The 18,713-nt window shown below is 34.7% G+C and overlaps 1 protein-coding gene across 3 annotated transcripts; it reads left to right on the top strand.

Annotated features, from left to right (window-relative positions):
• The first annotated feature begins 4,548 nt into the window (after positions 1-4,548).
• Positions 4,549-18,376, top strand: LOC133798442 (uncharacterized). 3 transcript variants are annotated; one of them, XM_062236719.1, is made up of 19 exons: positions 4,549-5,105; positions 5,989-6,068; positions 7,454-7,504; positions 7,886-8,398; positions 8,563-8,824; positions 9,344-9,405; positions 10,097-10,282; positions 10,990-11,041; positions 11,143-11,424; positions 11,977-12,087; positions 12,825-13,013; positions 13,413-13,688; positions 14,406-15,026; positions 15,627-16,129; positions 16,234-16,294; positions 16,381-16,449; positions 16,926-17,626; positions 17,837-17,969; positions 18,061-18,376. In XM_062236719.1, exons 1-17 carry the CDS (start codon positions 4,860-4,862, stop codon positions 17,010-17,012), a joined length of 3,651 nt encoding a protein of 1,216 aa, XP_062092703.1. In that variant the 5' UTR covers positions 4,549-4,859; the 3' UTR covers positions 17,013-17,626; positions 17,837-17,969; positions 18,061-18,376. The 3 variants fall into 3 exon arrangements, with proteins under 3 accessions (XP_062092703.1, XP_062092702.1, XP_062092704.1); XM_062236718.1 differs by having other exon boundaries at positions 17,837-18,376; XM_062236720.1 differs by lacking the exon at positions 5,989-6,068 and having other exon boundaries at positions 4,914-5,105; positions 17,837-18,376.
• The last annotated feature ends 337 nt before the right edge of the window (positions 18,377-18,713 follow it).

The following is an 18,713-nucleotide window of genomic DNA, read 5'->3' on the forward strand; positions in this document are numbered from 1 at the left end:
GCTAATGGAGAAAATTCTGAAGCTATATCATTGGCGATTATTCCATCTAAATTTGTTGAATATTGATCAAGATTAGTCTCAAGATGGCTGTTGTTTCGAGGTATATTTGTTGTCAAACACTCCTGTAAATCAACTTCATATTTGATTTTTCTGGGTTTTTTTTCTTCCAAATCTGTTTAAGTAACCAGGTACCGTGATGCCTGATTCATTTTATTCATATCAAATTTTTTTTAGACCTAGGTGTAACCAGTTACAATAACGATTAATTTAGATTCTTTTTGTAATGCCCCGAAATCCCTAATGCGGTTTAATGGCTGGATTAGTAGGCCGGGAGGGCCATAATTGTTTAGTTATGCCATTAAATGATTATATGCATGTTTATATGAATTATATTATAATATGATGTTAAATGCATGCATGTGGGTCCACATTTCATTACAGGGGTGTTTTGGTAATTTGGCCCGTTGAGGGCGTAATTGTATATTTGTATGCATGTAGGTGACATATTGTTGAGACCACATTATAATGTGGATTTGTTCGAGCTATTCGGCATGAGACGATCTTTGAATATTAATTAGCGGTTTAGTCATAATAGGTTTAAGTTCGAGGCTCGGGGTGAGTCTTGGGATGATTTTAATGATTAGAGCGTTGCCGAGAATTAAAGGGTAACGGGATATGAATTATTGGTGTTCGAGAATATCGAGAATAGCGGGAATTGGAGAGTGTTAATTATGATTAACGAAATAGGTGGAAAATGTCAATTTTGCCCTTGGGAGCCTTTAGAAATCCTTATTTGACCTAGGGGTATTTTGGTCTTTTCACCCCTAGGATAGTATTAAGCCATTGAAGGCTGTAGAAGGAAGAGAAAACAGAGCATAGAACAAAGCTTCTCCCGTACCTGTTTTTCCCTCATTTTCTCTTTGGATTTTTGAGCCTAACTTAAGGATTCAAGCTTGGGAAGTAAGTCTTGAGAGCTTGGGAGTGTGTTCCACCATTGAAGAGAATCAAAATCTGAGCTTGAGGCAAGTTTCTAGCCATTAAAATTCCTGGTTTGTTATGTTTTACCTTTGGTTTTCAGTTGAGATTTCTAGGTTGGATGATTGGTTTTGCTGGGAGTTTTTGGCTAGGGTTCTTGTGGTTGTGATGCTTAGGGCATGTGGTGATGGTTTTTGGGTTCATTTGGCACCAAAAATGAGGATTGGAAGCATTGGAATCGAGTTGGAATTGAAGGAATCGAAGGAAGAGATTTCAGGGGAGGTTCTGGCTGGGTGTAGCGCTACAGCGCCCACCAGGGGGCGCTATAGCGCTACCCAGTGCTCTGTTGGGCGGTTTGGGGTTCTGAGAATAGCGCTGGGGCGCTAGTGAGCAGCGCTGTAGCGCTACTCTGTTCCTTCAGAATCCTGTTTTGAGTGTTTTTAAGGGTTTTTGGCTCGGGGTTTCAATCCTTAAGGCCCGGGATCGAATCTACTCACTATGTGGGCACGTTTCAAGGTCCCGAGAGTGGGGTTAGGTCAAGACCCTTTCATTGTTGATTTTCATTAATGGAGGTTATAATTGGTTATGATTAGGTAACTGCTAAGGAATCAAAATGTCGATCGTTCTCAGGAGTCGTTCTTGTTCTATTTCTCGCTCGAATTAGAGGTAAGAGAACTGCACCCCATATGTGACATGCACGATTATTCATGAGGCATGCTGAATGTGTAAATGTGGACATGGATTGATTATTGAATGCTCAACAAATCTTGCTCACTTGTGCATGGTACTGACTAATTAGTCAGAATTGGCAAAGGTGTCAGTATCAACGGTGAAGTTGTGACTCGTTAGTCAAGTTCGGCAGTGGTACTGGGCACTGGTCACATAGTGCTGACTCATAAGTCAGGAACGACCTTAGCGTGTTCAACGCAAGCCAGTAAAGATTAGATCTAATCGACATCTGCATTGAATGACTCAAAAGAACATTAATGCCGGACCGACCTCAAGTTCGATGAATACTATAAGCACTTGTCTAGCCAAAGGCTAGTCACTTAGAGCCACAGTGACTATTTAGTCACATGGCTGAGGGTGTTGAGCCCGTGAGACTTACCTACCAGTCTCTCATCTGTTAAGCTAGTGACTTACCCATCAGTCACTCATTTGTTAAGTTAGAGACTTACCCATCAGTCTCTCATTTGTTTGAGCTAGTGACTTGCTTGTCAGTCACCCAGTATGGTTTACCAGAACCTCAAATGTTAAATCACTCATCTGATTCAGAGCTATAAGCTCCTTCATGGTTAATGTAACCACAAAGTGATATTCACTCATCTGTTCAAAGCTATAAGTTCTGTATGATTATTATGATCATCATTTGATATTATATGTTTGCTATATTGTGTTTTCTTGCTGGGCTTTGGCTCATGGGTGCTATGTGGTGCAGGTAAAGGGAAGGAAAAGCTCACCCAACCTTGAGTGGAGAGCTTAGGTGGTGCTGTGTACATATGCGGCCGCTTGACCACCACGGCCAAGGAGTTCTCAGAGGAACTAGGAGGTTTACCCTATTTTTGCCGCTTAGGTCGGCGGGTTTGTAAATTTGAAACAGTAATGACCATTTTGAGTTGTAAATAACTTGTGAAAGTTTTTGATGGGCCTATGAACAATTTTATGTATTAAATAAAATATATCATTTTTTTTTATTGGGTTTCCACCTTAGCCTGTTAATAATACCTAGAAGCACGTTTTTAACCAAAGGACTCGGGTAGCGAGTTAAATTTTCGGTTCACTGTAACTGTTATGGGGTAACCAGTGCATTGCACTTTTGTTTAGATTTGATTTTGTTCATACCTGACTAAGTAACCAGGTACTATAACAATTGGTTCTTTTTTTTAGATTTGATTTTTTTTTCAAACCTCGCTGTAACCAGTTACGATTATGATTAGTTTAGATTTTTTATATGAATCTTATTTTTTTCCAAGTCTGGCTAAATAATCGTTTACCATTGCAATTGTTTCTGTTTTTTTTCCAGATCTAGTTGTAACTAGTTACCTTCAAGATCAATTTAGTTTATTTTTTTCATATCCGTTTTTTTTTTCTTCCAAATCTCACTAAGTAACCAGTTACAATTCAGTTGATATTTTGATAATGGTACATTACTTTAAAAAAAATATATTTTTATAGTTGTAACCAGTTACTACAACAACTCTTAAATAATAAAACTAGTTTTTATAGTTGTAACCGGTTACCACACATCATTAAAAAAAATGGACAGTGGCATACGATTATTATCACAAAAAAATCAAAATTGTTTTGATAGTGGTAACCAGTTACTGTGGATAAAATGTTGACTAAATAAGATAAAAAATGGAAGAAAAGAAGAACAAATGAGAATAAAAAGTAATTGGTTACACCTTGGTCTAAAAAAAATCAGGTATGAATAAAATGAATCAGGCGTCATGGTACCTGGTTACTTAAACAAATTTGTAAAAAAAAACCCAAAAAAATCAAATATGAAGTTCAAAATTAGATGTGAAAAAGAAGAAGAAGAATAAAACTAGATTTGAGCTTTACAAACTTCCATCATTTTCAGCATGTACTTCAAGATCCCATCTTGAGCTCTTGACATCTTCTTCCTCCGAGCTTGCTCCTGGGATTGACGTTGCTTTGCATTGTCGACTCCTTGCTTTCCCTTGCTCTGCTCTTTCAGCCGCCTTAGTAACATCCTGTCCCTCCACATCCTCATCTCCAGCTCGTCCACATCCATCTCTTTAAGAAGCACTTCTTTAACTTGCGTTGAGGACGGTGAGATAGTGAAAGCTGTTGTCAAACAACTAAAAGAAAAGTATCACTGAGGCATGCAATGAAGTGAATAAAATTATGTAATTGTTATAATTAGAGAGAGAACCATACCAGTAGACCTGTCTCGTCATTTTTGAAAGGGAAATCGACTTCAATCTTTTTTTGTATAGATGTTATAACTGTTGGCAACAGTTCACCAGTCATTCTTGAATATCTGTTACACAAAATAGCAATAAGTAAAGATAGGATTCAGTGAAAAGATAAACAAGCAGGAAGTCACTTTGATTAAAGAAGATAAAAAATGGAAAAAAAGAAGAAGAAATGAGAATAAAAAGTATGGTGATGAATGTCTCAGTTTTTTCTTTCAAAGAATAATGTAAAAAAATATTTTATCAAATATAAATGATAAAAATTAAAACAAATAGATTAAAATTAAAAAAATAATCTCAAAATAATAAAAAAATAGATACTAAAAAAGTATAAAAGATAAAATATAGTATACAAATAAAATTTATAAATATATGGAAAAAAAACTCTCATACAAATATAAACAAAAAAAAATGCCATAAAAAACTTAACAAAAAAAATGATATTTTTTAAAGTTTATAAAAAAATCCCATATTTGATGTAATTTCGTAGTAAAAAATTGAGTCATCCAACTCCCTCTAATGGGCTAGGCGGAGAAAGAGAGAATAAGCCCAATTGCATAATCTTCCCCACACAGTCCCACTTAAAGTGACAAAATTCTAGCGCATGACAGCTAATAATCCTCATAAAACTACGCCAATACGTACAGCTAATACACATACATTACATACACACAAAAGCACACTCAAAATTTAAGATTAATCATCAAATCAAATCTTTCTTTCTTCTACATCACAATCTTATAATTATTGTTATTTTTTAATCCAGAAAACTGAAACAAATTTTCTGATTTTGTTTTTGGATTCAATTTTCCATTTTACTCGATTTTTGGCTCAAATGTAGAGTGCGACGACACTGGAGAGAGACTGAGTCTACCGTTTATTTAAAATTACATCACTCTTTTTCCAGAATTTCGCAAAACAGATTGGGGGCAGAAACCATCTATGGCTTCCAGCTTCAGTCCGTCATGGAGCCCCGGCAATGGTGCTGTTGGTGGCAGTTCGAGGTTCCAGTTGGGTGGACTCGGCGGTGTCTCCAGGCTAAGATCTTCCTCCCACAAGAAGCCGCCGGAGCCACTGCGTCGAGCCGTAGCCGATTGCCTTTCCTCATCTTCTTCCTCGACTACCTCATCCCACCATGGCACCACTTCCTTCACTGCTCTTCTCACAGAGGCTTCCAGAACTCTCCGGGTTCGTGAAATTTTTCGTTTCTTAATTGCTTTTCGTGTTTTGGTGGGTTTAACATTTTAGATCTCTTGTTATGTCCGTTTGGGTTAGTTGCGTTTCAATTCGATGTATATATTTTCAATTGTTGAAAATTTGATTAATTGGGTCGGTGGATTTTTCTTCTCTTTTTTCTTGTTGCAAGTCTCTCAAAACATACAAATTATGTGTGTGTGGTGGGGTGGGGATTCTGTTACGTATTTTGTGGGTATTCTTTTTTTTGAATGAAGAGATTAAGGTTAGAACTCGTGCAATTAGTTCATAATTGATGAGCTCATTCCCTATATTTATTAGCATTGCTTTTTTACTTATTTGTTTGTTTTATTTCTTTAAACTTTGAGGTGAAGTTATATTTTGTAATTTTTTTCTTCTTACCATTTACCGGTCTTTACTTGATTGAAAACCAGTTGAATTTTTCGCAAATTTATTTCTCTTATAACTTAGCTTTTCCTATAGTGGCTGGTTAGATTTCTCATGGAGTGTATTTGGGATACTGGCTTCTGCAGCATCCTTGAATTCGATCTCTCAAGATCTAACAGAGGACTAGCAACACTATAAAGCTTTGAACTCACTGTTTTGTATAGTACTAAAAAGTTTGTTCATTATGATGGCTTAGGGTTGCTGTGAAATGATGCTCATTTCTTCTTAGTCCAGCTTTTATTGTTTACCTGAATAAATTTCCCTATTCCATGGATCAAAGCCCATATGGTTGAGGGGTTTTATGTTTATTTTTTGGTCTGTTTGTTTGTTTGTTTTTGTATTTTTGTAAAAAGATTCATGTTGTATTCTTGTTAATCAAATTTTCATGAGTTTTAGTATCTGATGTCCCAACCACTCTTATACATGACAGGACTATTTAGCTTCGCCTTCTACAATAGACTTAGCTTACAATGTGATTTTAGAACATACCATCGCAGAGAGGGAGCGCAGGTAACTTTAACATTTGGGCCGTTCTATGTTAGTGACATGAATTGAGGTTTGATCGGTTTGCATGCTATATTACATTTTAAATTGATTTATAAACTTCTGAGTGGCTTCACCCTTCTTTTTCTATCATAAAACAGGTTTTTTTTTGGTCAAATGGTCTTGGTTTGGAATCAGTTTTAAGAATCTGTGAAGTAATTCATTTGCTGAGAGCATTATTTTGCTGATAAATGATTTGAGAAACCTGTTGGCTAAGCCTTTATAACGAAGAATATAAATCATTCGATAACCAGTACAAAAAGATTAGGTCCTCTAGAAGATTTTTTGTAGTTTATGAAAACTTGAGAATTGATATCCGTTGGCAATTAAACAAATAAGATTGTTAGATGTCTGTAGTGGGCTTTGTGACAGAAGTATAGTTTAGAATGCCAGTGAGGAGAGATGAGCCTTGTCGTCCAATCTGAAGCAGGTCTAGATATTTGGTCTTGCCTGAAAGATTGTGTAAAGTATTCCAATATAGAAAATTGAACAGAGAGTATAGAGTATAGTATTCCAAGGTTTGGTATATGAAATTGACTTTAATAACACAACTATAGCTAAATTTAATGCACAAGTACAATTTTTGAGGTAAACAAATATAATCATGATATTGTAAATCATATATCATAAATAAATCTAAACCTCCAAAAGTTGGGTAACCTTGCGGAGTGAGTTGTGAGGACTAACATATATTACCAATTAGCCAAGAAAAAAAAGAATCCTTTATAAATGTCTCTTTAAAACAAATATACATAGGAAGTAATTGGAACAAATCAACCAAGAAAGTGACCACAGCAGACCAATTTAATTGCTTTCCAACAATGGTGGATAAACCCATTAGTAAAATAATTATTTACTTAATCATGGGGTGATAGATCATTGTGAATATGCGAAGTGAAAAAAAGTAGATCTAACTAGTAACAGATGAATGTGGGAAATCTATACATAACTCACGAACATTTCTTTTTGAGTACCAGTAAGCGTGGAACTCTTACTAGTTATTGTTTATAAATATATCATGTACATTTTGGAAATACTATCACAAAAGTTTTATCTTTAAGCTTTCAACAGCTGATTTTAGTTTCTCACTTACTTTGTCCGCAATTTTATTCATGTGCTATTCAATGCTGTAAATTTTAAGGCTAAGATATTGCATCTATAGTTCAAACATTAGACACACGGTCTTTCTGTAGCAGATCTATCATACATTTTTAACATGTAGACTGTAACAAGTGTACAATTGCGAGTTACTTTTCTGTTTCGGCTATTAGCTTTAGGATTAAGGCATTATACATTGGGAAATGAATTGAACAATGCAAACTTTTCCCTAATCTGCTTTTTATTTGCATCAGCCCTGCAGTTGTTTCAAGATGTGTGGCACTTCTGAAACGCTACCTACTACGGTATGTTTTTATCTCCTTATTTTTCAACTACATCAAGTTCGTGATATGTGTTGTATACAATTGTGGTTGGGTGTATGAACCAAGTATCAGTGAGATCACATCTGTGGTTTGCATGCATGTATGCACTTGTTCTTGCGTGTGATTCTACTTATGTGCTTGCATGAATAAAAGATCAATTTTCAATCAAAAAGCTAGAGCTCCTACTAGCTGAACTAACTGAATTATTTTATTGTGGATTCTAACGGCACTTGTAAATTCTTATTTGTAACATTAAATGAGGAAGGTCTATTTGTCCATGTTTTCGTTACAAGATTAGACTAAGAAGCTTTTTTATTTTTATTTTATTTATATTTTGATTTTATTCACATTAACCTTAAGCAGATACAAACCCAGTGAGGAGACATTACTCCAGGTAGATCGGTTTTGTGTGAACATAATTTCTGAGTGTGACACTAGTCCAATCCGAAGATTGCCTTCACGAGCTTCAATTCAACAAACAGGTTCATCGACAGCATCTACAATTACATCTCCTTTGCCTGTTTCCAGTTTTACTTCCGGGGCTCTTGTAAAGTCGTTAAATTATGTGCGTTCCTTAGTGTCTCAACACATTCCAAAGCGGCTATTCCAACCTGCCGCTTTTGCTGGAGCCCCTTCAGCTTCGAGGCAGGCACTTCCAACTCTGTCATCTTTGTTAAGTAAATCTTTCAACTCCCAATTAAGCCCTGCCCATAGTGCAGAACCTTCAGAAAATAAAGATATCACGAGTTTATCTCTTTCAAACTCATCAAACATTGAAAAGGTTGATGGAACAGATGATTCTGAATACATTGCAAATGATGTTCTCAAATGGCGGTGGCTCGGGGAATGTCAGTCATCATTTTTGCCAACTGATAGGTAATTAGCAAATTGGTCTACTGGTCTACCTTTTGTCACTCTTCAGGCTATAATTTCTCTCCTTATAACATAGATTATTATCTGACAATTTATGTTTAAATATATTTTGTTGCCTAAAAGCTAAGCTGTAAAGTGAGTAATAATGTGTTCCCTGATACAACCAGTGATCGTGCTACAAATCCTCAAGACATGAGAGCTCGGAATTTCATAGAAGTAGGTGCAGCAGCTTTACTTGTGGGTGACATTGATGCCAAAATGAAAGGCCAACCTTGGAAATATTTTGGAACTGCTGATATGCCGTATCTTGATCAACTGCTGCAGCCTTCACCAGTAACAACAATCACAGATTCTGCCTCTGCACGTCCTCACTTGAGAGCAATAACATCATCTAAACGCATCAGAGCAGGCCCTCAGCATATATGGCATGTTCTCCCCTTTCAAATAATTGTCAATTTGTCAGAATGACATCTTGATGAACTTTGTTTGCTATTCACATTTTGTTTTTTTCCATATGTTTCTAGATCTATCTTCCTGTACAAGTGCATGTGACATGATTTAAGCTACCATTCACCCTACTAACAGATTATAGCACCTGCAGATATAGCTAATTCTCTATCATGATTAAGACCTGGTGATATTACTTATTGGATATTTTGTGCTTTCTAAAGCCATGATTGTGGATTTTAAATTTTTTTCCTGTATGCCTGCTTAAGTGAATTAAATTAAAGCAGAGTACATCTCAGGTTGAGTTGAACTTTGTAATGGAAGTATTGACCTAATATATTAAGAATGGGGAAAATAAGTTTGCATGAGGGAGTGGATTGAGAAATGGAGGCATTGTTGTGAAAATGCATTTCTGTATTTGCCATACAATTTTGGAACAATCATTTAATCAAAAGAAACTTTGACTACTATTTGAATAACCAAGTTTTAAATTTCAGGGAGGATTCTCCAGCGAGCACTTTCCGTCCGCGGGCTAGACAATTATTCCAATATCGCCACTACAGGTAACAAATGGGTCTTTCTTCCAGGATGATCCAAACACTATTTTTTTAGTAAGAAACAGCCAAATGCCTTCTTGACACTTTTAGCAATTCTATTTCTTCATTTTTACTACTTGATTGTCTAGCATGTTTGGTGAATAAGACTCGATCAGGATAATATATATATATATATATTTAACTAGTACCATCCCATATTTGGTGAAGAATATTCTATGTTCAAAAGTAGTGGAACTCACTTCAATCCAGAGTTCCAATGTCAGTGGACCCTACATTTAAGAAATTTTCTTGCACTTTTTTTTTTTGAATTAAATTAAAAAGCAAATTCAAATATTCAAATTAAAAAAGTTAATATTTTAAACTTGATTTATAATTTATTTAAAAAAATATTAATTTTTTTTCTAATCCAATACCACACCAAATACAAGTTAATATTTGGCTTACCTCCAATCTAATCCATATTGATTCATTAAGTCTATCCAATCCCGAGCGCCAAATGGAACCTCTATGTTTATATTTGTATAGTTACATTTAAACAACTGAGACATGAAAAGTAGTTGGAAGATGAAAGTGAACCTAAATGTAAACTAGTATGCCTTTTGATCGAACAAGATGGTAGAAGTTAGTTTCAGTTTATTGCTACGTATCTTTTATCTGATAATTTATTCTCACTCACCAAGTGGCTTGGTTTGATCAGTGAACAACAGCCTTTGCGATTGAACCCTGCTGAGGTATCTGAGGTCATTGCTGCAGTTTGCTCTGAGACATCTTCATCTTCACCAAATGCTAATGTCATGACAGTATCAACTAGATTAAATAGTCACAGTGGAAAACCATCAATGGATGTTGCCGTGAGCGTCCTTGTTAAACTCATCATTGACATGTATGTATTGATGCATTTGGTTACAGTTATTTCCTAATATTCTTCCACATAACATAAACATTTTTACCTTCTGTAGTCTGTAACTCTCTTCTTCTCATACCCATGCACACGATTTATACATGGATGTGTGTTTAAGTACATTTGTCTCCCAGATGCAAACATGTCTCAGTAGTTGATTTGTCTTTGCAAGTTATGTTACATACATGCTGCTAACTGCTGTGATATGTTATCATTTTTTTATTTTTTTTATTTTCTTTATGCCAAGTCCATTTGACTTAATAGTTAGTTGAATGCTTGGATTCTTGGTAAATTATTATAATGATTAGACTTTGTTGCTGGGGCATATGGTGTTGACTTCAGATTTTAGACAACCTTCTTCTGCAAATTGTTCTCATTGAATAATGCTTAGACCATATTATATGCTATATCTTGCACATTTAGCAGTCAGAAGTTCTTGTGGTGGATCACCATTCACAGATTCTATTAAACTACTAATTAAGATTATTTGATATAATGACTGTAACATTATAAATTGTTATTGCTGTAATCGTAACAAATTCTACATCTTTCTCTTATTTTATACTAAATTAAAAAGTTCTGCATGGGCCTTCATCTAAAGTCTAAATGCAACTTGGATTGCATGTTTATCTAGTCTTTAGGCTTCTTATTGGTTGGGAGAAAAGGGGTACTAAAATATGTTATTGTAGGTATGTTTCGGATTCTGGGACTGCGGCTCCTTTCACATTATTTATGCTGGAGGTGATATTTCAGTTCCATCTTCCATGTTTAAATTTATATATATATATATATTTGTTTTCCTGATGCAATTTAGAAAACCTATTTGAATGAAATTCTTTCAGGAAATGCTCAGTTCTCCAAAAACAGCTTGTAGATCTCGTGCATTTGATTTGATTTTGAACCTTGGTGTTCATGCTCAATTGCTAGAGCCAATGATGACTGATAGCACATCCGCAATTGAAGAAGAGTATTCACAGGAATCATACTTTGACAGTGAAGCTAAACTTGCACTTCAAGGAAAAGTGAAAACTGATTCTCTTAAGATGGGCGCATCCTCGGCTATTCATAATTTTGAGTCTTGGATTTTGAACATTTTATATGAGATACTTCTTCTTCTTGTTCAGGTATTATTGATTTTTCATATCCGGCAGGGAAACAATAGTATTTGAGAAAAGAGATACCCTGGTTGTTTTGGATGACATCACAGAAGAAACATTTTTGTGTTTATTATTCTTTTGTATTGCTTTTGCATGGAATCATGAATGAACTAAATCTTTTACTATTTGAAGATATTATATGTTTAATCATATGTAAATTGTTGGTACTGTTGTAGTCACAAGAATCTAAGTGGAAGTTATATTTGAGATTTCTATATAGTACCTTAGAGAGGAGGTTCATGATATAAGTTGGTTAGTGAATGAAGGTGAGAATTGCCTGTATATTGAGAAGACTCGTCTTACAGAGTAACAATTTATTACAAAATAATAAAGGTTTGGATTGAAACCTGGGAAGGGAACTTGAAAATTGAGTATGCATGTTATGAATATTAGTTATTTTCAATACAAGTTTCTTCTAAATTTTTTATGTCTTTATGTGGTTTTGTTTGTTTTAGTTTATGATGTCAATTTTTCTCATCATTTTCTTATCCATGTTTTTCCTTTGTGGTATTTTTGCAGATTGAAGAAAAGGAAGAATCTGTTTGGGCTTCTGCATTAAGCTGTTTACTATATTTTGTCTGTGATAGAGGAAAAATCTTGAGAAACAGGTTAAATGGTCTTGACATAAGGGTAAGCTGGTTTTGGCTTTCTTTTTCTCTCTTTTCTTTACTCAAATCCCAATAGTTCATGGGTTTGTTCTTAGTCTTCAGCCTTTATTTATTTTGTATTTCGGTTTCTGTTTTTTTTTTAAAAAAAATTATTTGATAATGGGAGAATGGCTAATGCTAAATCATGGGGTTATCTTAAAAAAGTGCAAGTTATAAAATGATGATTGCTTCTTCACTGGGGATGTTGGGAAGAAGAAGAAGAATATCCAAGTTGAATGTGTGTATTTTTGCTATCCTTTGGACCATATGGTTAGAGAGAAATAATAGAATTTTTAATGACATGGAAGCGAAAGTAGGGGTTATTGGGGATAGGGTGAAGTATTGAGTGGCTATATGGATTTCAACTCTAAGGATTTTAAACTCAATGATTGGTCATTATAGTTGTGATTCGATACTAAGCTATTCTTTCTTTATTAGACTTTAAATAGCTTCTAGCTTGTAATTCGGAAGATATCTTATTAATGGTAATCTATGTTTTTTTACTAAAAGTGAAAAAAGACTTACAAGAACAACTTGCTGATGTACTTTTTATTTGGCCATATCCTTATACCAGTTCCTATCTTTACTCTAAAATATAGAGCTTATGAAAAAATTTCAACCTTTGTGTATTTCTTGTCCTATATCTTCTATTATCAATTTTATATATTACCTTCGTTTCAACAAGCCTTATGCTGATCTAAGTTTATTACGTACTTTCAGGTTATTAAGGCACTTCTAGAAATTAGCAGGAAGAATTCTTGGGCAGAAGTAGTTCACTGCAAACTTATTTCTATGTTGGCAAACATGTTTTATCATGTCCCAGAAGGACATTCAATGGCTGCAAGTCCCCCATTGTTCCTTGTAGAACAGATTGATCTGATTGGTGGAATTGAGTTCATTTTTCTAGAGGTATGAAGATAATGTGTTGGTCAGATAAGCTTTATCACAGATTTGAAGGCCCCTTTGTAATGATAGTACTATAATTACATTTAACAATTGGTCGCTATTCTTATTGTCACATTGGTTTTCTTATGCCAATGGTTATGAAAGAAACATCAATGATATTAAAAGCTAAGCAATTCATCAGTAAGCGTTATAAGAAATTTGAGTTTACATGTACCTTATGGTGCCTTCGTGCTTACTAAGTTTTGGGTGTAAAAGATTTAGTTTTGTTAAATTTTCAAGAGAACTTACGAGTATTGTTTTTTTATCTGATGCTTTATGGAAGTTATGATTCCCAAACAAGTTAGTTATTTCTTTTCACTGTCAAAGTTGATATATTTAAATGATTATGTTCTGTTGGTGCAGTATACCCTTGCAAACTCAAGGGAAGAGAGGAGAAGTCTGTATTTGGTCCTTTTTGACTTTGTTCTGCATGGAGTAAATGAAACCTGTACGTGTACGGGGGGCACGGAGTATAGTGAGGATGAGATACAGCCTCTTGCAGCTCTGCTTTCTCTAGCAGATGCCCCTGAAGCTTTTTATATTTCTGTAAAGCTCGGGGTCGAAGGTATTGGAGAGATTCTGAGGAGATCGGTTTCTGCTACATTGTCCAGATATCCCAACAGCGATCGATTAAACACGGTAATGTCTCAGAAGTGTTGTTTATGGCAGGTTTGGTTGTCTTCTATTTAATATAATTGAGCCTTTTTTATTTTTCTATTTTTAATAGGGTTTAAACCATTTATTCCCCGGAGTTTTAACTAAATACCAGATATAACCCTATGTTTTTTAAAATTCCACCACAGGTCTTATAATTATAAAACGAACCAGAGATAACCTTGAAGCTAATTCTAGTAAAACTTTTTAATAATATATTAATTAAAATATTAAGTTATCATTTAATTGAATTAGAACTAAATGATATTATGCATTTATATTTAAAAAAATTAATTTATTTTTATTTATTTCAAAGGCTATCTCTGGTATTTTAGTAATCATAGGGTTTGTTGTGAAATTTTTAAAAGCATAGGGTTATATATGGTATTTAGCAAAAACTGAAAAATCTACCATTACATTCCCTATAAATTCTCATAAACTAAATTTCATTTGCGATTATTGGACTTAGGGAGGTAGATTGGCCAATAGTAGCTGTTAGAGATTTTCAGACTCTACTATTTTTGCTAACAGATTTTTGTTGATTATGTGGTGTCTATTAATTTTTCCTTCTGATTGATTTTTGATCTAATTGATGTTATTCTCCATCTTCATATAGACTCATGCCTTTTCATTTTTAATATTCAATTAAATGCAACATTCTGTCAGTGTTAATATTATCTGAAGCTCATTTTGTTTTTGCAGCTATTAGAGACTGTAACAGAGAAATTTGATGCGATTATAAGTTCATTTACTCATTTGGACAATGAGTTCTCCCATATGCTGCAGACAACAAAATCTTACAAGTTCCTGGAAAGCATTGAAGGTGAAGTTCTGAGAAATGGTATTGACATGAAAGTAAAACACTCATGGGCCACTTTACATTCCCTGCTTCATTCAGAAAGAATTGCTTATCGGCAGAATGGATATGTTTGGTTGGGGGATTTGCTTATTTATGAAATTAGTGTGGAAAGGAATGCAATATGGTCCAATATTAAAACTCTGCAGCATAACATTGCATGTGCTGGTGTTCATGATGCATCAGTTGCTTCAGATGTCCCTTTATCCATTTGGCTGATGTGTGGCCTTCTCAAATCAAGACACAATGTCATCAGATGGGGATTTTTGTTTGTTCTAGAAAGACTTCTTATGAGGTGCAAATTTTTGCTAGATGAGAATGAAATGCAGCATTCAAATGGTAGTGATACTGGGCATGTGCACAGAGATAGCCGCCTTGAGAAAGCTAATGCAGTGATAGATGTAATGAGTAGTGCCTTAACCCTTGTTTATCAGATTAACGAAACAGACCGCATCAATATTTTGAAGGTAATTTTTGAAAAAATTCTGGAAATCTTCTAACTAGACCATATGAATGCCTCTTTAGTCACACAGATTTGGGTATTAAGTAGAAGAAAGGGGCGACAGTATAAAATTATTTCCAGAAAGTAGTCTGTTTTTGCACTTGCTTTTATTTTGTGTTGAGTGCTAACATGCTTTCGTGATCAAATATTTTATTCTTGTGAAACTTTGTTTGAAATCTTTGGGTGAACTGCTCAGTGCACTCACTTTTGATAATGTTGTGGATGATGTATTCTTTTTTGGATGACTTCGTTGTCTGTTCAGCCTGTTTAACGTGAAATCACTTTGTTTTAGCACTATAGTGCTGGAAATTGATGAACTGATTAAAATATGAGCTCTGTGTATCTACTGATTGATTTTATGTCTGAATTCAACATTTTGAGTAGCTTGTTTCCAGCTTTTCACCTTCACATACCCCCTTCCCCATAAGTAAAAGTAAAGTGAAGTGCAACTTTTCTAATTTCCCATAATTTTTTCTGGAAGCTTCTGTCAAAATCTTTTGATAAGCATTTTGTATATTTGTATCATCCTAACAATCTTCTATCTCTTTGCTCTGATTATATACAGATGTGTGACATAGTATTCTCTCAATTGTGCTTGAGAGTTCCTCCAGCAACTGCAATGCCATTTGGAGATGACTTGCATCACCATGGTAGAGTTTTTGGTTGCATGGAAGAAAATAAAAAATTTGATGTAAACGAGTTTGTCTTTCAATCAGAGAATTCTTCTGATTTTTGTATAGAAGTTGATAGTAGATCCATCCACAGTAACAACAATCCTCTTGATTATGAGACAGCTTCAATGGCAGCACTTCTTCTTCAGGGACAGGCTGTCATTCCCATGCAGTTAGTTTCACGTGTACCTGCTGCTTTGTTCTATTGGCCTTTAATTCAACTTGCTGGTGCAGCAACAGACAATATTGCATTGGGTGTAGCTGTTGGTAGCAAAGGAAGAGGGAACCTGCCTGGTGCTACTTCAGATATTCGATCAGCTCTTCTGTTGCTTCTAATTGGTAAATGCACTGCAGATTCTGCTGCTTTCCTAGAAGTTGGTGGCGAAGATTTTTTTAGGTGACTTTCTGTTTCACTGCTCCTAGTGAATGAATTTTTTTGTCCTCCTTTTGTGCTTTGTCATATCAAAAGTCTTTCCTTTTTTTTTTCTTTCTGTGTTGCAGGGAACTTTTGGATGATACAGATTCAAGGGTTGCATATTATTCTTCAGCTTTTCTTTTGAAGGTAAGAGTTCTTTCTTTTCCAATTGATTGATTGTTATGCAAATTAACTTTATATTTGCTAAATTATTCAAGGTTTGTATATTGCAGCGCATGATGACAGAAAAACCAGAAAAGTACCAACACATGCTTCAAAATCTTGTTGTCAGAGCTCAACAGGTAGGAGTCTGCAGGATTTATTGGCATACAGGCTGGAAAAAAATGGCAAATATAAGAAACACAGGTTTCTTTAACCGTTCTGGATTGCTTACAAACTTACACACTGGTAGAAAGTTACCAAATTTAAATATAAAATATGAAACTTAAAACCATGAAGCAAGCTGTAGGGGTGACAAATTTTTGTGACAGTTTTCTTGCAGTATGTTTTGATTGAACTGATAAATTGCAAACTGTTTCCTTCTGAACCTAATTAGCCTTAATTAAGTTATTTCAAATATGAATATATATATTTATATATTTTAATTTATACTTTTGTCTATTCTTGTTGAAAAGCTACAGACCTGCAACAGTGCAACAGTTCAATGCTGACCTTCATTTTGCTTTTGTAAACATAGCAGCTTATGTTATTTTCTGGTGATTCATCTGCTTTTGGATGCTAAAATGCAAACATGTGTGTAATCTATTTTTTTTTGTAGAGTAACAATGAAAAGCTGTTGGAAAATCCATACCTTCAGATGCGAGGCATACTACAGCTGGCAAATGATCTAGGAACTGGTTTATAGTCTAGTTGTGCACTGTGTTGGATATTATTTTTCTTTGGTTGGATTCAATACATGGTTTAGTGGCTTCCTATCATGACTACTGATGCTCTGCCTTTAGTGACAAACATTACATCTTCAAGTTTGAAATATGTAGCTGGGATATGAATGAATGGTTTCTGAGAAGCACAAAGTGCTTACCTGGATTGTGAAGATACTTTACTCTTTCTAGAACACTGATTTTTTGAGTTAAATGAATGTGGTGCTGGCGGAGAAATAATAACAAAAAGAATAGAGAAGAACATCACGAGGACTGTTCAGCTGCTAGTTGATATTGGAAATTTATTCAGGGTTACCATGTCAAACGACAATATGAATTTTCCATTGCCTGTGGGTTTCTGCATCGATTTTTCTGGAAAATGGTGACTACATTGACATCTTCTTCCAAGTTTCCATATCTACTTTGTACATGTGTTATAATTTGTGGTGGGACTCCTTTGTGGTGAAATCTATAAAGTTTCAGATTCAGCTGAAGGTTCAGGAAGCTAGTAATTAGAAGTGTTAACTTAGAACAAGTTGATCAGTGGTTGTCCCTGTTTTATGGATGGTGCAAAATAAAAGCTTCAGCATATCTTCAGGTACAATTCATATCCAACTGTTTAGTAACATCCAAGTCTTGTATTCTAAGTTTATTGTGATACTTTAATATCCACTTGCATCAATTATATGATTCATGTTTTCTCAGGATTTATTAGTTCTCTATAACCCTGCTTGTACATTTGAAGAGAATCTAATTATTCATTTTCTCAGGCATTTATTAGTATTTTCTGTTTTTTATGTGGAAGCAGTTGGTAGCCATTGCATTTGCATAGGCTTAATGTGAGAGTTTCCAAAGATCCATTCTTTGTACAGGATCTGATCTTTTCCGAGCCTTCGTATAATTTTGGATTTCTGAAGGCAGCCCTCATTCTCGCTGGTTGGGTAAGTGTAGCTAGATAGTTAGAATCATGTTTTTCACCTTGTGGTGATTCACCATCTTGGCATCAGCAAAAACAGAATCATGGTTTTGTAGGTTTAGTGGCAAAGTGATGGTGATTGACCATAGATTGGATGACAAGACTCTTTGATACCATTTTTAGGGGCAATCACAAGATGTCGATTTTTTAGGGGCATCTTCAGTCTCCTGTTTTTTTCTTCCCCTAAAATTTTCATGGTATATTGTTGACATTGTAAATATGTGATTATTTTTGGGGTTTTTTATTTTTTATTTTTTCACCATCACATCAACTAATTGCGATTGTAAAATGCCTACTGAGAAAATTGCTTCATGTATGGCTGATGAGAAATTTTGTTTAATGTATGACATTCAAGGTCTCATTTATTTTCAATCTTTCGTGAATTTCTTGAAACTATAAGCGAAATTTGAGATGGGGGGATAAATAAAAAAAATGCATCACACTTTACACAAAAAAAAATAATTTGCTATTCTTCCCAAAACACCCTTCCCATATTCCTCTCTCTCTCTCCTTCCCACGACAACCACAATACTACCATCACTACTCATTGTTGTAAAAAAAATGTTTAGAATCATCATTCATTTTTCACCACGAGGAAGAGCTTTATTGTTAATGTGGAAGGTAGATTTCCATTAACACCATCTCCTCACCTCGAAGCTCCCATCCTATTAACACTGTCAATTTTTTTAGATTATTCAAAGCTTAAACT

The sequence above is a fragment of the Humulus lupulus genome, chromosome 8 (assembly GCF_963169125.1).
Source record: "Humulus lupulus chromosome 8, drHumLupu1.1, whole genome shotgun sequence".
Lineage (NCBI taxonomy): Eukaryota > Viridiplantae > Streptophyta > Magnoliopsida > Rosales > Cannabaceae > Humulus > Humulus lupulus.